This window comes from Stigmatopora nigra, chromosome 1, assembly GCF_051989575.1.
Source record: "Stigmatopora nigra isolate UIUO_SnigA chromosome 1, RoL_Snig_1.1, whole genome shotgun sequence".
NCBI classification, from domain to species: Eukaryota; Metazoa; Chordata; class Actinopteri; order Syngnathiformes; family Syngnathidae; genus Stigmatopora; species Stigmatopora nigra.
The window spans coordinates 19936708-19955090 of record NC_135508.1 but is presented as its reverse complement, the minus strand read 5'-3'; the positions used below and the strand labels follow the sequence as shown (position 1 = coordinate 19955090).

At 42.2% G+C, this 18383-nt stretch overlaps 1 protein-coding gene and 1 long non-coding RNA gene across 5 annotated transcripts in view; one reads left to right on the top strand and one right to left on the bottom strand.

Moving 5' to 3' along the window:
- LOC144206023 (uncharacterized) overlaps nt 1-18383 on the bottom strand; it is a 49050-nt gene that overhangs the window by 13678 nt on the left and 16989 nt on the right. For 2 of the 4 annotated variants that reach the window (XR_013328270.1, XR_013328281.1), the window contains exon 3: nt 428-532. The exons of 1 other annotated variant lie outside the window; for it this stretch is intronic. This is a non-coding gene — a long non-coding RNA (uncharacterized LOC144206023). Of the gene's footprint in view, nt 1-427; nt 533-7775; nt 7872-18383 lie in introns of those variants that run through there. One more of the 4 variants, XR_013328275.1, reaches the window with a different exon arrangement.
- On the top strand, nt 10440-17875 carry scrt2 (scratch family zinc finger 2). The gene is made up of 2 exons (XM_077726160.1): nt 10440-11135; nt 14690-17875. The coding sequence occupies exons 1-2, from the start codon at nt 10976-10978 to the stop codon at nt 15484-15486; spliced, it is 957 nt and encodes a 318-aa protein (XP_077582286.1). The 5' UTR covers nt 10440-10975; the 3' UTR covers nt 15487-17875.

Below are 18383 nucleotides of genomic sequence, written 5' to 3'. Positions count from 1 at the left end.
GCGCTCACACCTCCAAGCAATTTGGATTGTTTGTGGAAATCAATGAGTCATCTGTGGTTTTGCTTTTGGTCGCGACCAAAGAGCAAATATGCTAACCCCAATTTCAATCAAATTGTGGAACAAACAGAAACAGAATACTTAAAAGGACTATACTAAAATTGATTAAAAATATTGGGTATTTAATATTCAAAAATATTCAGTAACTGTTTTATTGTTTTGGCACGGCGGGGGCAGTGGTTAGCGCGTGGGACTCACAGCTCTGTGGTCCTGGGTTTGAATACAGGTCAGTCCACCTGTGTGGAATTTGCATGCTCTCCTGCATGGGTTTTTTCCGGGTACTCCGGTTTCCTACCACGTTCCAAAAACATGCATGGTAGGCTGATTGGACACTCTGAATTGCCCCTTAGTATGAGTGTGTACCTGAATGGTTGTTTTTCTCCATGTGCCCTGCGATTGGATGTCCACCGATTCAGGATGTACCCCACCTCTGGCCCACAGTCATCTGGGATGGGCTCCAGCACCCCCAGCAACCCTAGTGAAGACAAAGTGGTTCATAAAATGAAGGAATAAATGAATGTATTATTGTTGGTGCAGGCAAGTCGTCACCCATTTTCAATTAGATGCTTGTAACTTAAAAGGTATTTTAGTAGTATTTTAAACACTTACATTGCCTCTTCTTTTGACAACATTCATAAGGGTTTCGCAACACAAATTTTTGAAGCGAGGTCGGTGGAATGTCGATCAGTTCGAACATTACACCTCTTGCATCGAAAAGGGCCTGCAAATTATTGTATTTATTTTCTATTTTATTACCACAACTATGTTAGAGCACTGGGGCCAGTAGGAAAATTGATTTAATTTGAAATGTGGCTGCAATTGACAATCAACAAATCAGGCTATTCTTTTCTTCTGTTAATGAATTGCTGAAACATGTTTGTTTTTGCCCCTCTGTTCAACAACATTTTGTTTTGCAAATTGACAGTGTTGATCATTATATAAAAAAAGATAGAAGTCTTATTTTGTGAAGTCCATTTGATAATGAATACTGTCCAAAGGCTAAAATAATGGACAACTTTGAGTTAAACTGTACTGCTAGATAACAAATATAGTTGTCAAATCAATGACTAGTTGTTGTAAATCCTATCATTAAAACAACATCTCATGAGATTTGCAATCTTACAAGTCGTTCTACACAGTTTAAATGGAGCGAGAAGAGTTCAACACGCAACGAAAATAGAAAAATCCGACTGGAAAAGAGAAGTTATCTCTTGCGGCACGCGTGCTTGCAGACATTTACGGAGCCTTGAGGAGAAAATGAACTTCAAATTAAAATGTCTGTTTGATGCATTATTCTAATAGGGACGGATGGAGAAAGAGAAGACCATGGCGCTCTCATCCTTCAGCCCGAGGGGACAGAGTTGGGGAGTTGTCATTTCCAGCTTAACCCATCAAAATGGGCCTGCTGCGTAGTGGAATCACAGAAATGATCTGTTGTTTTGACAGGTGTCGCTGCTACTTAATTCATCGGGTAATTAGACAAGAATTCACGTAAGTACATTTTCTCGTTTAGGTGGATTTTTACACAAAGTACACCAAAATAAGTTGAGACGTCGTCTCTCTGGGATGAGGAAGAAACCTTGTGAGCTTTGTCATTTTTTTTAAGTCGAGCTTTTACAGCAAACCTGCTGACGGTGATGTCTCCGGTTCATTTGCTCTAGTTTGAATTTTCCATTTTCCACTTGGTTGAGCTTGTTTACATGCAGAGAGAAATTCAAAGTGAAGCCACGTGAGAAGGAACACTCATTTTATTGGCCGCTTGCTTCTGCTTGGCAAATAAAAAAAAAAAAAAAAACGTGTTAAAAAGGACCACTTTTCATCCGGTGCATTTTTTCTACATTACTTTGAATTTTAGGTCAAAACATTTGTTTGTTTGGATGTTTACACTTTTATACAGCAGCCATTACTTTTTTTGCCACCATTATTGTGATAAAAAAAACACATTTAAATGACCAATTAAAAGAAAGAGGAATACCATTGTAATTTGTTAAAAAAAATAAAAAAGGGTGTTTTTTTAAATGAAAAAAAATCTAGGTAGTTGTATTTTAATTCAATTCTTCATAATGCTTTCAATAAGTTAGCAGGTGCACTTTTCTCCTAATTATTCAACATACCGTATTTTCACGACTATAAGGCGCACTTAAAAGTCTTAAATTTTCTCCAAAATAGACAGTGCGCCTTATAATCCATTGCGCCTTATGTATGGAAAAAAAACAGAAAACCAAAAACAAAAAACCACCACTGTCGGATATTAAAACAACACTAACGGCTGAACTGAAACAATACTGTTAAATATGCAGATGCCATCTTAGTTTACAAAATCTTCCATCATATAGTTCCTCCCCCACTGCAAGATTTTATACCAAAAAAAAAAATCCAAAACATCAACAATGGCTGGCTCTAGAGGTGACTGTGTAGTGAGTGAGTGCTTCATACCTGGAAGTTAATAGCAATTACCGTATTTTCACGACTATAAGGCACACTTAAAAGTCCTAAATTTTCCCCAAAATAGTCAGTGCGCCTTATAATACAGTGCGCCCTATATATGGAAAAATGTCATTCATTGAGGGTGCGCCTAATAATGCGGTGCGTCTTATAGTCATGAAAATACGCTACTACTTAATCTCAGAATTTTGAGTGCCAAACACTGTGTAGTATGACAAGGTGACAAAGCAAATATACAATAAACAGAATGATTTTAAGATCCGGCATCTCAATTAACTTAATAATTTTTACCGTCTGACAATGGTAAAATGCTATTTTCTGCGGCACTAGAAATATAAGGTGTGGCGTTGGGTGTGTTCACACACACACTGGAAATGCGTGAGAGTGGAGAAGCCCACTGTGTAGCTCACAGCGGTAAAAGAGCAGCCCAAAACATTCCTTCAGGTTGGATAAACAATTGGCCTCACAGACATTGAGATGAGACGTTGGCTGCACGTTTCCGTCAAGGCACGGCAGCGTTTACGGGCAGGCGCGACGGGCACGCGGCCTTTCTCTAGCCTAAATAAAGTATGAGCCCACATCCAAGGCTTTCTGTAAGTGTGCCAATGTGGCCACGCTTCCAGCGATAGTCATGCTTCCGCCAGCTGCATCATCTGTGCCTGCACAAAAGCATGCCCTTTGAAAAGCGCCCAGCACAACACAAAAGCAGTCATGCATGGCGCGCATGCATCAGTGTGCAAATGTTCCCACTCACGTTATTTTCACTTTAGACAGCCGGAAATCATTGGCGTAATAGAGCTATCTGCAAGATGCGTAGTATTGATATTGAAGCTAAAGATGGCGCACGTCTGATTGGCCCATTTTTTAAAAGGCACGTGACGAGACGTGAGGAAGTGGCAGCTTGAAGTGGAAGCGAGCGACGGCGCTCATCTGTCCTCAAGCCAGAGACTCACTCACTGTGAGTCATTCCAAGTGCACACATCACTGTAGAGACGCTCAATTATGATTCAAATCTCCATAACGGGGCAATAACGCCATTTGTCATGTGACCATCTGCAGTGCATCTCGGATGATTGTGCCTGAATATAGTTAGCCCTCTTTGCACACTGTGCAAGTGCAAAGAGTGGAACGTGTTGATTTATTAGAGGCTGAGCTCCAAGTGTAATCACCACAGGACTTCTTAGCGCTACCGTCTCTTCCTTTGATTCATTTCCTCTTTGCTGAATTTGGACGAGTCAGGAACAAAGAGAAAGCCCGCAGCCATCCTTGTTTTACTTTCCCTGCTCACGTTTTTTTTTAAAAAGCCGGCCATAATTACGGGCCCTCTTTCTCTCTAGGATGTTCACGGACAAGGGCCTCATAACAGGTGACAGCGTGCCTGCCGGCCTCCCCGCCCCCCACCCTAGAATGGTGACTATTATAAAGCAAAAACGTATGCTCTCAATATATATGCAAATGACGCGTGGTCCCAAGGTGAAGTTGGTGGAACGGCAACATCGCTTGCCTCTGTTTTGCTCATTTGCAAAAATGTTGAGCATAACAAAGACCACAGGAAATTGAAAATTTCTTACTAAGTATGAGAAAAAGCAATCATTTTCCACGGGCCGCCTAATCCCGTGGAAATTGATCTCACCCCTCAGCCTGACATGTACGAGAAGAAAAACACACGTTCACGCGTACAATGCGTTTGCTTTCGGATTCCTCCTTCTTATTCATTAAAGCGCCCCGTCTTGTGGGGTCAGACGCTGTTTAAAAAGGACAAAAATAAATAAATTGTTTCAGTCACTGCTATGCTATGTTTTACCTGATTTTTCTCAACATATATACGCAGCCAAAGGCTTTCTGCCTGGATGCGCGGTTCTTGCAAATCAACCCATTTATTGTGGAATCTTAAACATTCAGATAGCGTCATTTATGCATATGCTCTTCTTTTGCGAGGAAGTACAAATTAGAGATGACAGCCTATTAAGCACCGCTTTGACCTTGCTGAGGGTACGTAATGTGACTTTATTTGAGGGACGAGAGAGGTCGAAGATGGGTTGGTGATTAATTAACCCAATTAATTTAGACAAAGATTATCGGAACAATTATACCTCAATAAATCAGACTGAGCTATAATTATGACTAGAATAGCACTGAGTAGTGGATACACTCTACTAAGAACACTGTATGACTTTGGAATGTATTTAAACAACAACAACAACATGTTTTAGGCCAGGGGTAGGGAACCTATGGCTTGGAAGCCACATGTGGCTCTTTTGATGGGTGTTTATGGCTTAAACTGTGAGCTAAAATCTAGACACTATGTCTAGAGTCGCTTTAATCTTCTACTTTTTAATTAAACCTTTCTGCATGCATGCATTCCATAGATTAGCATAAGGGTAACAATTTTGTCAATACAGTTCTGGGACTTTTTCTACTTTAAAGGCAGCGAAACGACTAAAAATGCACGCGTTTTCATGTATTTTTACTTCTAGTAAATTCTGAGTATGGCTCTGAATGAATAACAATTGAAAATATGAATTGTTTATGGCTCTCTCTGTCAAAAAGGTTCCCGACCTCTGTTTTAGGCTGTAGCATAGAACAGACATGAATGGCTGTTCTGGCTCTTCGCAGAGGATAAAGAATACACAGCAGGGATTTTTACTCTAGCAAGCCTACTTACTATATGCATGAAAGTATTTATATTTAATTATTGCCACAACTTTTCATTTTAGGGAGAGACATGATAACAGCTTTTTAGGTTGAGCTTCTTTTTGTAATGAATAACCTGCAATTTTCCAAGATTAACTTCCAGTTTGACAGTAAATTTCAATTGGCAGGAGCAACAAATAGCTTGAAACTTCTTTGTGAAAACATGGACAGTATTAATAAAATAATAAGGAATGAACAATATAGTGCAGAAATCAGACAGGTCCTGGAGTTCTTAAAAAAGAAAGGTCCAACATGGAGGGCAGATGTTATTTTCCTTGAGATGAGTTTTAGCAGTGTCAGGTATACAAAAGTTGATTCATAAAGCCTAAATAAAAACAACAGCCTCTTTCCTTCTAGCCATTTTTTTATTTCTAATTTTGCCATGGCAGAAAAGAAACGCCACATTTTATTCTGAGCGCTCTCCACTGGGTCATGTGGGGGTAGCGCAGATTTCACATGGTTTATTGCCGCTACTCTACGTGGGATTATTCATTGAACTGCTAGAACGTCCCACTGCACCCCACAGCCGCCCCCAGCCTCGCTTACTACTCGTTATACTGCAAATGATGAAGGAATGTACGCAGCCTGAACAGCGTTGTGAGTAGGAGTTTAAGTGTTATTAAAAAGCATCACTCATGCATAGGATGCTATTTACAGCAACACACCGGCAAATGTCCAGTGAAGTCTAAAAATGATGACGGATGCGCGGGCCGGCAAATCCGAGCATGGACAAGAGTAGAAATGTTTTCCGAGTGTTTCACGGGCTAAATGAAGAACAAACAAATGTCACCAAACACAATGAAGCAGGAAATCATGATCATCTGCAGATGAAAGGCCGAGAAGGAGCTTCATTCACTGGCACGCAGCTGTCTTATTCGCAAGGTGTTGAGAGACCTGTTTTTTTTCTTTTCTTTCTTTCTCTCTCTCCCTCTCTTCCTTCCACCAAGAGGATGAAAAGATTCTTGTGAAGCCAAAAGGGCTCGCTATCATTTTTGGGCAGCTTGAGTGGTAGAGATGTTATTAGCATAAATTATCTCTGCCACCAAAGAGATAGGAAGGAGCGGGCGCCTTTCTGCTTTTCACACTTAATTGCCCTATTTACCGAACAGTTGCCCATGGACAACAAATGCGCACACGCGCTGGGATGCATGCAGGACAACAGGCAAAAACAAGCCAAATAGGGCATGAGTGATACACTGAACTATCTGCCAAACAGCATTAAACAGTATAACCAGGGACGGGAGTTTGGGTCCATTCAAAACGACACGTTGCACATGAAATCCATAGCAAAATGCGACATACGTATTGCTTTCAGACAGCCAAATATTAACGTTGAAAAGATTTGCCGTGAAATGCACGCCAGGTCGCTGCCAGATTTCTCCAAACCAATGCCAAATATCGATGGGGGAGTGTACTTGTTGCATCAAGAATGAACTAATACGTCATTTCGGGGCTTTAGAAAAGCTCGTCCGCCTTTTCAAAGATGGCAGCTGCGGAAAAAAAAAAGTTTTGCTGATGTAACGCACTGACTGTGCAAAGGGGATGTGAATTATAGATGGCCATGCTTAATGCACTCTTAGCTTCTCTTCACCTCACTCAACCGCTTCTGAGTGATTTTATATAAACAGAGCCAAGCATGTTACAATTCTATTGAAGGTTCCAGCTTCTGTCCGGCCACCGTGTTGCTGTCAGGTGCAGAATTAGCTGGGATTGACGTGATTAAAGAGGCAACGTGCTGTAAAAAGATAATAAACATTCGCGTAGAGAGGTAATTCTCGGCGGTGTGTCTTGTGGAACAGCGCGAAAGAACAAATCAAGTAGATTGAGTTCATTAATTCGGCCGGCCAGGTCGCCCCCCGACCCCAGAGGGCCATAAAGGATGTTAATGAGGCTGATTGTATCACAGCTTCACCCACCCATCCGAACACAGAGGCCGAATGAGAGGAGACCATCCATCCGGGCCGAGGGGGGTCAGGTTGCTATGGTAACGTCCCGAGGCAGCAACCGCATGTCAGAGGGAGTCCTGGACCAGAAGCGGATCGGACCCCACCGGTTTGGATGAGGAAACGTTGGGGAAATGATTGGTAGCCACTTTCCTGGCTGGATTCCCTTACTTTTCCTTGGAATGTGTTGATCCAATTAGATTATGGAAGCGTTTGTGTGTTATTAGTTTATGCAAACTGTTTGTTCACTCTTGTGATTTTGATGGAGACAAATAAGCCGTATTTACTCGCATATAAGCCGCCCACTCCTATAAGCTTCACACTTAAAATTGCTTAATTGTTAAATTCGACAATGTATCGCTTATAAGCCGCTCTCTGATTCACAATTCTTTTACCTCCACATTCATGGTTTTAATAGTACAAATGTATTTGAAAGGAATATCTTTAAAAAAAATCATGGCGCCTGGTATTTTAAAGATACTGTATGAATAAATCAAAAGTATATCAAAAGGAAGTTAATATGCCTGTATTTGTAAATGCAAAATATCAAATTATTCAACTTAAAAAGTATATCTTGATGAGAACCTGATGCTTTTTAATGACATAAATTACAATTTCTTACCAGAAGTTTAAGATGTTGTGGCAGCCATATTGCTTTTAATGTAGAAATATCTCGATTCTTTCGATGGTTCATATTGCTGCAATAGTTCTCACTTTCAAATGAGAAATAAACTGCAAAAAAAAAAAAAAAAACGTTTTATGCATGATACGTTTTTTGGTGGAATTTCATTCAAAGATGTCAAAATTAATTTTGTTTAGTGTTTTATCTGTTTATTTTTTCTCTATTTTGAAATAAATGACTGTATCAGCCACATTGTCTTGACTCATGGCGTCATGGCGTTTCGTCTTTGTCACCTTGCAGTTTCGTGCATGTCGTTTTTTTATGCGCATATAAGCCGTACCCTAGATTCACTCGTCATATTTTTGTCCGAAAAATGAGGCTTATATGTGAGTAAATACGGTACGCAGAAAAGAAATACATTCGGTACATAGGGTTTACTCGATGTAGATTTTGAGCAGAACCATCACAATGCATATATAGTTGTACCTAAACTTATGCATGAGTCTACATATGAAAAAAATCAGGTAACAAAAGAGCCTCAATTGGAAATACCCCAAAACACTACCAAGTCAATGGTAGGGTCATCTCGTCCTCACCTGCATAGACAAAATCTCTTAGCACAATATTACCTCCACACAATATCCTTCTTGCCCTCACCTTTTCCGTCCTTGTCTTGGCGTTCAGACCGGACAAGGAGTCAGTACCATGAACATGTAACAAAAAATCCTAATCGGGTGATAAATCCACACCATGGGGAGCCGTCACCTTCTAAGACGGAGGCAGGTGGTGGTGAGGGTGATATAGAGCGGTGGAGAGGACACCCCTACATGGCCAGGGAAATGATGTGGCACCTTTACTAGAGCGCAGCACATCAACATGGAAATAGACGAAGCCATGAAACTGAGCTGGAAGGATCAAACTGTTTCTGAAAAGGACTTACATGTCCTTTTTCAAGCTCTATTTCCACATGAAAATGCATATATTACTTGGGTTTTGAAAAATCACTGCTCCACACTCCACAAACTACTAGAAATGCACAACGGAGCTGCTTTGCAAACCCTAATTAAGTCAAAATAAGGTCATCGAAGTCAATATGTTAGAGTGGCAGGGCGAATGATCACTGAGATTGTGCAAAAAGTCTACAGGTATTGCACATAAATCTACAGGTGAAAAAGAATCATGTCAAAGAGAAATAAATTGTATATAATTAATTATTATTAATTCTAATTTAATACAATATAAATTGTATAATAAATATATATATATATATATATATATATATATATATATATATATATATATATATATATATATATATTGACATGTATAAAGATGTTTTTAATTAAACATACATATCCTTTAATTAATATTAGCATCATTGCTATCTATATATATATATATATATATATATATATATATATATATATATATATATATATATATATATATATATATATATATATATATATATATATATATATATATATATATATATATATATATATATATATATATATATATATATATATATATATATATATATATATATATATATATATATATATATATATATATATATATATATATATATATATATATATATATATATATATATATATATATATATATATATATATATATACAGCAATGATGCTAATATTAATTAAAGGATATGCATGTTTAATTAAAAACATCTTTATACATGTCAAATTTTAGGTTGGCTGTAATTGAATTAAATATAAATAGAATTGAATGATTTTCTTGTCATTATACAAATATAATAAGATTTGTGTTCACCATATAGTGCACAAATAACAACAAGAAATGTTTTAAAATAACTGACCTTTCCATTTCTAAATTATTCCATAATTAATTATGACTGATGAGAATTGACATATATAAAGTAATGACAAAGAACATCAAATATTTGCATTATTTAAAGATGTTTCAAATCACACATGTTGCATGCCGCTGATCAAACAGATGTCCAATTTGTTCACCTCCTTTACCAGACACATTCAATCTGAACAAATGTCTCACTTCTAAAGGTATGATCAATGTGTAGCTCTGGAGGGGGGAAAACACCACAACTAATCCAATCCATCATTCACACAACCAGCTAACAAGTCCACAAGCATAGTACAAAGTCATTCTCCGATCTGTGGCCAATTTTGCCAGCAAGGATCTAATTCCAGATTTCACTCTAATCAAAAAAGATGTAATTAATTAATCAGATAATTCCCAGCCACGCATGGCAGGACACACATCTGCTGAGCTGTGCGGCGGCTCCGTCAACAGCCCTGGAATCCAAGAAGGTCTTTAAAGGGGGAGGGAGAAGAGAGAAAGAGAGAGAGAGGGTGAGGGGGAGAGAGAGAGAGAGAGGAAAAAAAGGTCCTCATTGCCCCAGAGATCACCTCCCTGGGCGTGTGTCGGAGGACCGTGAAGGTGCGAGGCTGTTTGAGGTAATGCGGACGGTGGGCAAACATAAACTGTGCCACTTCATCTGAAAACAATGGGGAACAGGACAGAGAGTGTGTTCTCATCCACGTCCCCATTGTCTGCCCACCTCTTTGGCTCCTCCTGCGAGCGTGGAGCATAAGCGGGGTGAAAGAGGCAGGGGAGGGGGGGCGAGCGAAAGGGGTTGTGGGGGGCAGCAGAGGGGGCAACGGGGGTCTGCCTGTGTTCTTTCTCCTCTGTCTGTGTGCGAATGCACAGACGGTTCACTAGTAATTTGATGTGTGTCCCCGGGGACATTTGATGGATTAAAGCTAAGCAGCTCCATTTCGCAGCACCACCTGATCTTCCAGTGCCTGTGCCCCATATAAAGGCTGGCGTGATTGCTGATCTCAGCTAGTCTGACAGTGTCTCTCTCTCCCTCCTCTGCGCCTGTCTCCTTCTCTCCTCCTCCTCCTCACTGGTCCTTTAAGCCGGCCGCATCACAGGAGCTATCCAGTGCTGAACGGGCTCACTTTTATTTATTTATTTATTTGTCACTTTTTTTTTCTCCAAAGGGGTAACCTAGGGGGAGCCGGCCAGCGGCGCACAGCGTTACCGTCAACGTCCTTTGCTTTCCATTTTTTTTTCTTCTTCCTCTCGGAATCTCATGTTCATCGCGAGGATTACCATCGAGCTAGCCGTGCCCGCACGCTCCCTCCGAAGCTTTTTCTTTTGGCTCATGCCTTTTCCGCCACGCTGTGTAATCATCCACTGAAACATGCCCCGTTCATTTTTGGTGAAGAAGATCAAACTTGATGATTTCTCTTCATCCAACGCGGCCGCCAACAATCACCATCAGCATCTGGACGACTCGTTGACTTTCGCACGCTCCATCACAGACTCGGTGACCAGCCTCGGCGTTCGTCTGAGCGAGAATGGTGAGTTGACGTTTCCCTCGGTCCGAGCTCGCATCCTCCTTTGTTTTTACGCGCGGTGTAAGACCCCTCAGCCAATAACATGTTGCTCGTGTGGAAATTAACGCTTGCTGAGCATTTGCTTTTAATATCCTGAATAATCCTGCCCGACACCCCGCCCCCACCCCACTCCCAGACTTTTGTTGTTTTTTTTTTTCCTTTTTTTTGACTCTGGGTGAAGGACAGACACAATTCAGGTCACAGCCACGGATCAGCTTATGTAAATAGGGAACAAAACGTGTGTCTAATCACTTGTGTGTTAGTATGACCGCAACGGCCCGGTGGAGGTGGAACGCCGAAGGAAAACTGAACGCCAGATTATTCCATTCAGCCATCGTGCGGGCTAATAAATTGACAAACGTGAGAGACGAGTACGTTTGTCCTTAGCTGTTATTGTCCTTGAGTTCTCATCGCGGTCCAATCCTCCCGTGCCCCCCTCTTCCCCTCCAAATGGAGCACGCACAGTCTCCCCACCCCCATCGCTCCGCTCCATCTTTCTCTTCCTTCCGGGCATTTGAAAACTAGCAGGGGTTAGAGTTTCAGCCATGTAGGCCCGTAGCCGCCGCCGGAGACATCCACACGCTGTAAAGTGTGGCCGGGAGGGAAGGGGAGGGCGATGAGAAGGAGGAAAAAAGCAGAGCAAAATGCTTTGGGCAACAGACACGTCCATCACGTGAGCGGGTTTACACGGTAAATACCAAGAAAGGCTGAGTTCGGACAGCCAGAGATGCACTTGGCGGCGCCCGAAGCGACCTTCGCTCTCAGCGGTCGGCTTTAAGACCACCGCTTCCATTTTGCGGGCCTGTTCGTGAGACCATATGTGCGTCTTTGTTATCATTTGTTAGGATAGCTTTTGAGCGAGGGAGGCATCACAGCCCACAGCTTAAGGCTGTCGTAATGCCCACCTGTTATTCAAGACGGCCACTGACACAAACAGGGAATTTTTGATGGATTGCTAGTAAAAGCTTGTTGAGCAACCCTATTTCTTTTTCTTTTTTTAATTTGACACTTTACTGGATGGATACCGAAACAGGAAAACCATAAAATACATGTCAAAACAGTGTAGAATGTTGTTTAACTGAAAATCATGGTAGAGAGTATTTTTGTCATTCCATCGCTTTTCTAAACGGGATTTGAAACCACAACGGTGGTTGAGTTTGGTGACTACTTAGCACAGTTTGAAGGAAGTGCTGTGCATGGAAAAAAGTTAGAGAAACCTTACTCCCTGAGAACTACAAAAAGTGTTATGGCAGCTAAAACTAGACTGAAATGTTGCCTCAGCAGCTAGCATGCTCAACTGGTGACAACCTCAGTTATGAGCACAGTGATGTTACACCGACCTACACAATTGAAAGTTTTTTCCTATTAAATAACATTTAAAATGTAATTCTTGTAAGTTGATTTTTCGACAATTTGTGTTTTTTTAGCATGTTTTAATGATACAATTCTGTCAACCACAGCTGTCAGTATGTAACCATACTTTTTTTTTTTAACTATGCAATGTTGATCCTACAAAGAGGAACAGATTAATGACCAGCAAGCATCAGCATTTCTGCTGTGCCAGGAGATTTTCTCCTCCCATTGTAGAGACATTTGACTTGAGTGTCTGTCGACAACAAAGAGGGTTGGCTGAGAGGGTCCATTAATTACATGCTTGCTTTGCATCTGAGGAATGAGACTAGCAAGGCTGTAAAGGCTGATAGAGGCGGTGTGGGTCCTAAAGGAGGAGCTCCACGCCTGACCTTCACTCATTGAAAGGGAGTAAACAACTCTGATAACGAAAACTAATACCTCCCATCAAACGAGGGCCGTTACGTCATTTGCATTGTAATGTGGAACGTGGCCTCCACTTGGCGTCTCACACTAAAAACGCAATGACAAATACTTTTTTTTGTCATTATCTCATATCGCTTTGCAGATCTTTACCATTTTGTGGGTCAACCTTGGCTACTTAGCAATAAGAGCATCCGCAGGGCTCGCGTTTTGGGTGTCATGCTCACGGCTATTTGGACAGAAAATCCGTAGTGGTGCAGATATTGTCCACCAAGAGCACTTGATGCTATTATTGAGTGGTGTCTTGAAGACACTTGAGAATGCAGCTCGTCTTAGACAGGTGACCCTCTTCACACAGCAACGTGCTTCTCATATTGTCGCTGCGGAAACAAACTATCATTGTGTTGCATTGATCCTTCTCCCTCACTTCTCGGGCTTCTCACAAAAGACTGCACTACATTGCGCAGGGTGGCCTATTGATCAGTTCAAAACTTTGAATTCCATTAAAAAGCCATCAATAGCCAATTACCACTGCTTGCTGCACACAGCTTGTCAGGAAACAGACCAAAAAAAGTTTATTTTAGCAGAAGGTACAATGAATTTTGGATGCTCCCCAGAGTCCCAGCATGAGAATGCATTGAACTTGTTTTTTTGGATGCATTTTAGTTTGCCAGTAAGCCTTTTGAGCTTGTTGGCATGAGGCTGCTTTGGGGAGGAAATGAGCGAGTTGAACGCTGCCAATGAAAATCTCTCTCTATATTCAGGCACTAGAATATCTCCTGCTGCTTTGCTGAGTCATTCTTAACCCCTTTTAACCCCGAGGAAGACTTGACCGTCCTTTCGTAGAAGGGCAATCCAGTCTGATACAATTGAAAAATATTGTTAGGCAAATATGGGTTCAAATACTTTGAGCAACTGTTTTTCACATTTATACTAAGTGGTGGTAAAAAGCCTCCGGTCCTATCTAGTCTGTTTTCCATGTCTCTCTCTCTCCAAAAATGTGCAAAACTACAGTATTTCCAGGAAGTGGCTGCACTCAATGTGAGCCGACATTTATTCAATGCCGGAAGTATTTTAGATAATGAAATCCAAGCATCCCAGATTGTTCGCCCTATCCCGTGATGTCCTTATTACCCGTTATCTCACCCGCCTGGGCTCAAGTCTGTGTACGCAGGTAACCTGAAGTCAACGTGCGTCTAAACAAGATATGTTGCATTATTAGAGGTCTGAGAAACTTGCCATTTCCATACTCGACCCATTCATGCACAAATTCTGATCACCTGAATCAGAATTCCTTCAGTATTTTCATCACTCTTTAGTCCCGATCAAAAATAATAACCTAGCTGCCCACTTTATTGAGCACTGTCAGCCTAATTGGCTCCAGTTGACGATGATAGACAACGGAAAGCGTAAAAAATCCCACCCGAGCCCGTGCCAAGGATGATAACCGGGTCAAATCACCTCCATGTAAAAAGACCGCACCTTCAACTAAAGGGGGATTTTTAATGAGGGATCATCAGTGGGAGGTTGCCAGCAACCTTAATGCCGCTGAGCTCATCAGGTTTTCCTGCATGACTGCACTATTACGTGTACAACCTGTGGGACGCGGAAGAAATGCAATTATCTCCGCCCGGCTCGTTCACTATTTCATCCAACATGATAATCACATAATCAGCGGCATGTCACGGTGTCCTCATCCATCACGAATGGCCACCAACTGTGTTTGCGTGCGTCTCTCTGCGCAGGCTACATCCAGGATTACATCACGCCATCTGCATACCGGGGAGAGAAGAAGATGGAGCACAAGCTGGTTTCGGACCCGCTGTACACCCACGTGAGCAGCGGCGGAGAGTACTGCGACCCCGACCTGAAGCACCCCGACAGCCCCCAATCCGGCATGACGGCCAGCGGCTTCTACAGCGGCGAGTCGGAGGCCTTGGACGAGGGTTACACCATGGATGCCTTCTTCATCTCCGACGGGCGCTCGAGAAGGAAGGGCGACGGCGAGGGTCGCGAGGGGGGATCGAGGAGCAGCAGCGTCAACGCCGGGCCGCAGGAGAGCGCGGTGGCCGGCACCACCGCTCGCCACACCTGCAACGAGTGCGGCAAGACCTACGCCACCTCGTCCAACCTGAGCCGACACAAGCAGACGCACCGTAGCCTGGACAGCAAGATGGCCCGCAAGTGTCCCACTTGCAACAAGGTCTACGTGTCCATGCCGGCCCTGGCCATGCACATCCTCACCCACGACCTCAAGCACAAGTGCGACGTGTGCAGCAAGGCCTTCAGCCGCCCGTGGCTCCTGCAGGGTCACATGCGCTCGCACACGGGGGAAAAGCCCTTTGCTTGCGCCCACTGTGGCAAAGCCTTCGCCGACCGCTCAAACCTCCGCGCCCACATGCAAACACACTCTGCCTTCAAGCACTACCGGTGCAAGCGCTGCAATAAGACCTTCGCTCTCAAGTCCTACCTGAACAAGCACTACGAGTCGGCTTGCTTCAAGGGCTCCGCCGACGAAGACGACTCGGCATCGGACAACTGACCAAGACGCAGTCTTTTTCAGCCCGCCGCTACCCAACCCCCCTACCGTCCACTCTGCCCTCCATGCCTTTTTTCTTCCCTTTTTTTAGAAAGCAATATTTTCACTGAGATTACGAAGAAGCTCTAACGACAACGGCAAAGACAATTTCAGAAGATGCTGGATTCCAAACCCCCAACCCCACTCCCCCACCACCTTTCTTCACCCCTGCACAGTAGCTAATCGTCCACAGACAAATACAATCAACAACCTTCCCCAAATAGAAACTGTAGATGGTATAGTTGTACACCTAAAGCAACGTGCTCACACCAAACCACACGTAAACACAACACATGAACGAACTCACGCATACACACGCTCAATTATATGAGGCCTGGCATGTGAATTTTTATCAATGACAATACTAATATCAATAGTAATAATATTTAGATTACTGATATTTTATAGCAAATAGTAATGAAAAAAAAGAACAACAAAAAAAACATAAAAAGGACAGTGTTCTTTGGGGTTTTTTTTAGAGACAAAATGACCTCTTGTATTTTTATGCTGCTTTTTATTTGCTAAGAATTGAATTCTTTTGCAACTGCCAACTTTTTATGAAAATGTGAACTATAACAGTATTTGCAAAAAACAAACAAAAAGAAGGGGAGATCATTTTCAAAAAGGTAAAAAGACCACCCCCTTTTTTTCCACACCAATGTTATTTTTCTATTTGATTTTTCTAAAATTATTTTTTGTGCTCGATATCCCTCGATCGGAAAGTATCTTTGTAACTGTGGGTTTATCCCAGACACTTTAAGAAGCCCTCGGCCATCACATGCCACAAGTGTTTGGATTGTGTCAGAGCGGCAGGCCTGTGTAACAGGTCTCCGTCACTTTAGGGTATCCTGTGTCTATAGCAAAGAAAAACACTCGTTCTTCCTCCAAGTCGGTGGCGGGCGGGCGGGCGAGCGTCAGCCGCCGTTTTCGGTGCACCGTCTTTCCCAGAACGAGTGCCCCTCGCGCAACCTTTGAGGGTCTCCTCGTCGGCCAGTGTGACCGCGGGCTGACGTTTCAAACTCTCGCCCACCCTCAGTTACAAAGCGATTCTTTTATACGTCGCTCAAAGCTCCGTCCATTGTTTCGCTGCATCTAATTATCATGTAAATACTTTATTTATCTATTTATTATTTATTTTTGGGGGGTATTTATTGAAGACTGGATTGCGATGTATTAATTTATTATTTATTATTTTCAAATAATGAACACTCATTGAACTTGTAAGATGCTGCTGCTCTTCAAAGATGAAATGTTTATATGCATGACAACTGTAGAGAGTCCAAGGGACTTAGTTTTTTAAAGAGGAACAATGTATAACGGCATCACCGCAATGCAGAGCTACTTTGCTCTTTTCTTTTGTGGCAATAACCTTTGGCGACATGTATCCCAATCGCAGCTGTCTTGTTTTTCCACTCAATTTAGGGCAATAAAAAGAAACAATTACAATTTAAAGGCCAAATATTCTACACCTTGTCTCCGCTAAAAAGTTCAGACGCTCCTCCTCAGGCCCACCAGGTTTTCGGAAAACAAAACAAAACAACTCAGGCAATAACTAAATCCTCGACTCAGATGTGATACTTCATATTGGATCAAATTAGAGTCAGGTAATGTAGGTGTGATTGTGCTACATCAAGGTTTCAAAGGTGCAAAAGCAATAATGATCCTGCTGCTGCAACGAGAGGTTGCTATTTTACACGCTTCATCGCCGGTTATCGTTTCTATCGGTTTACAGAGCAGCTGTGTAAAAAAAAAAGTGTCCCGGTGAGATTAATTTTTTTTTAAAAAAGCAGTGGAAAAGGGAATGATGCATCTCGCAAGTTGTGAACTGGTTTGAAAGACCCGGCACGCTTGAACGCACATCCCAACGCCCAGTCATTTGTCCCCTTACTAGCACCCCCGCAGCCCATCAGCCATCTTCATCCCGACTGCCTCTAAACAGTCCCACGGAGGATGAGACGTGTTGAAGTGGGATTGACAGAGGGCGGCCGAGTGTGGGAGGATAACAGGTGTTTGCAGACAGACTGCAGATAGGGAGCGTAATTGAGTTGGTGAGCAACCTCCAAAGGGAAGGTCAAGCACCAGCAGGCAAATGCACTGTCAGCCATTTACATATTTCAAATGGATGAAACCAATGCAAGGCTAAAAACAGAGGAGGAAAAAAAGGGAAGAAAAGAAGAGTTTCCGCTCTGTTTATCTGTCGACGGCTGTCTCGGCACTGCAGCTGAATCACTGCGTGAGAGCATTCAACCACCTGTCTCCTATCTTCACTCGAAAAAATAAAACGCCATTTGGCACGTGGCTGGATTATTGAACTTTGAACCCACGCACAAATCACTACTTGCACTGCTTTTATATTCTACAGTGCGGGAAAGATAAAAAAAATGTTTTTGCAAAGCTGGTGGACTCCGCTTTACAATGCTAAACCTAACCCTTGTGCAACAGGCTGAATGAATTAGCATGTTTAAAGTGGCAGCAGATCGGATCACAAACATTTGAACATTTTTACTGAGGAGGCGTCTCGCCACGTCCAAATTGAGACCCAGTGCAGCATTGTTCCTCTTTGACCAATTTGTACATAGAATTGTAAATACATCACAGCAATAATATGCATGTAGACATTGAATTGCCCTTTTTCTATCCATGCTGTCTCATTCTTTTTCTATTTATTTATGAAAAAAAACAAAAACAGGTACCAATTACAATCTGGGTGGCCACGTGAATCAGGGAGTGTCTTGCTTTCCAAACTAGTATTTGTAAGACAAGGCAACAACACCAGTGTATTCTCAAAGAATTGATCATGCTTTTTTTCTTTCTTTCTTTCCTTTTTTTATGTGCCCAGCTCGGCTGTGCAAAGAGAAGTG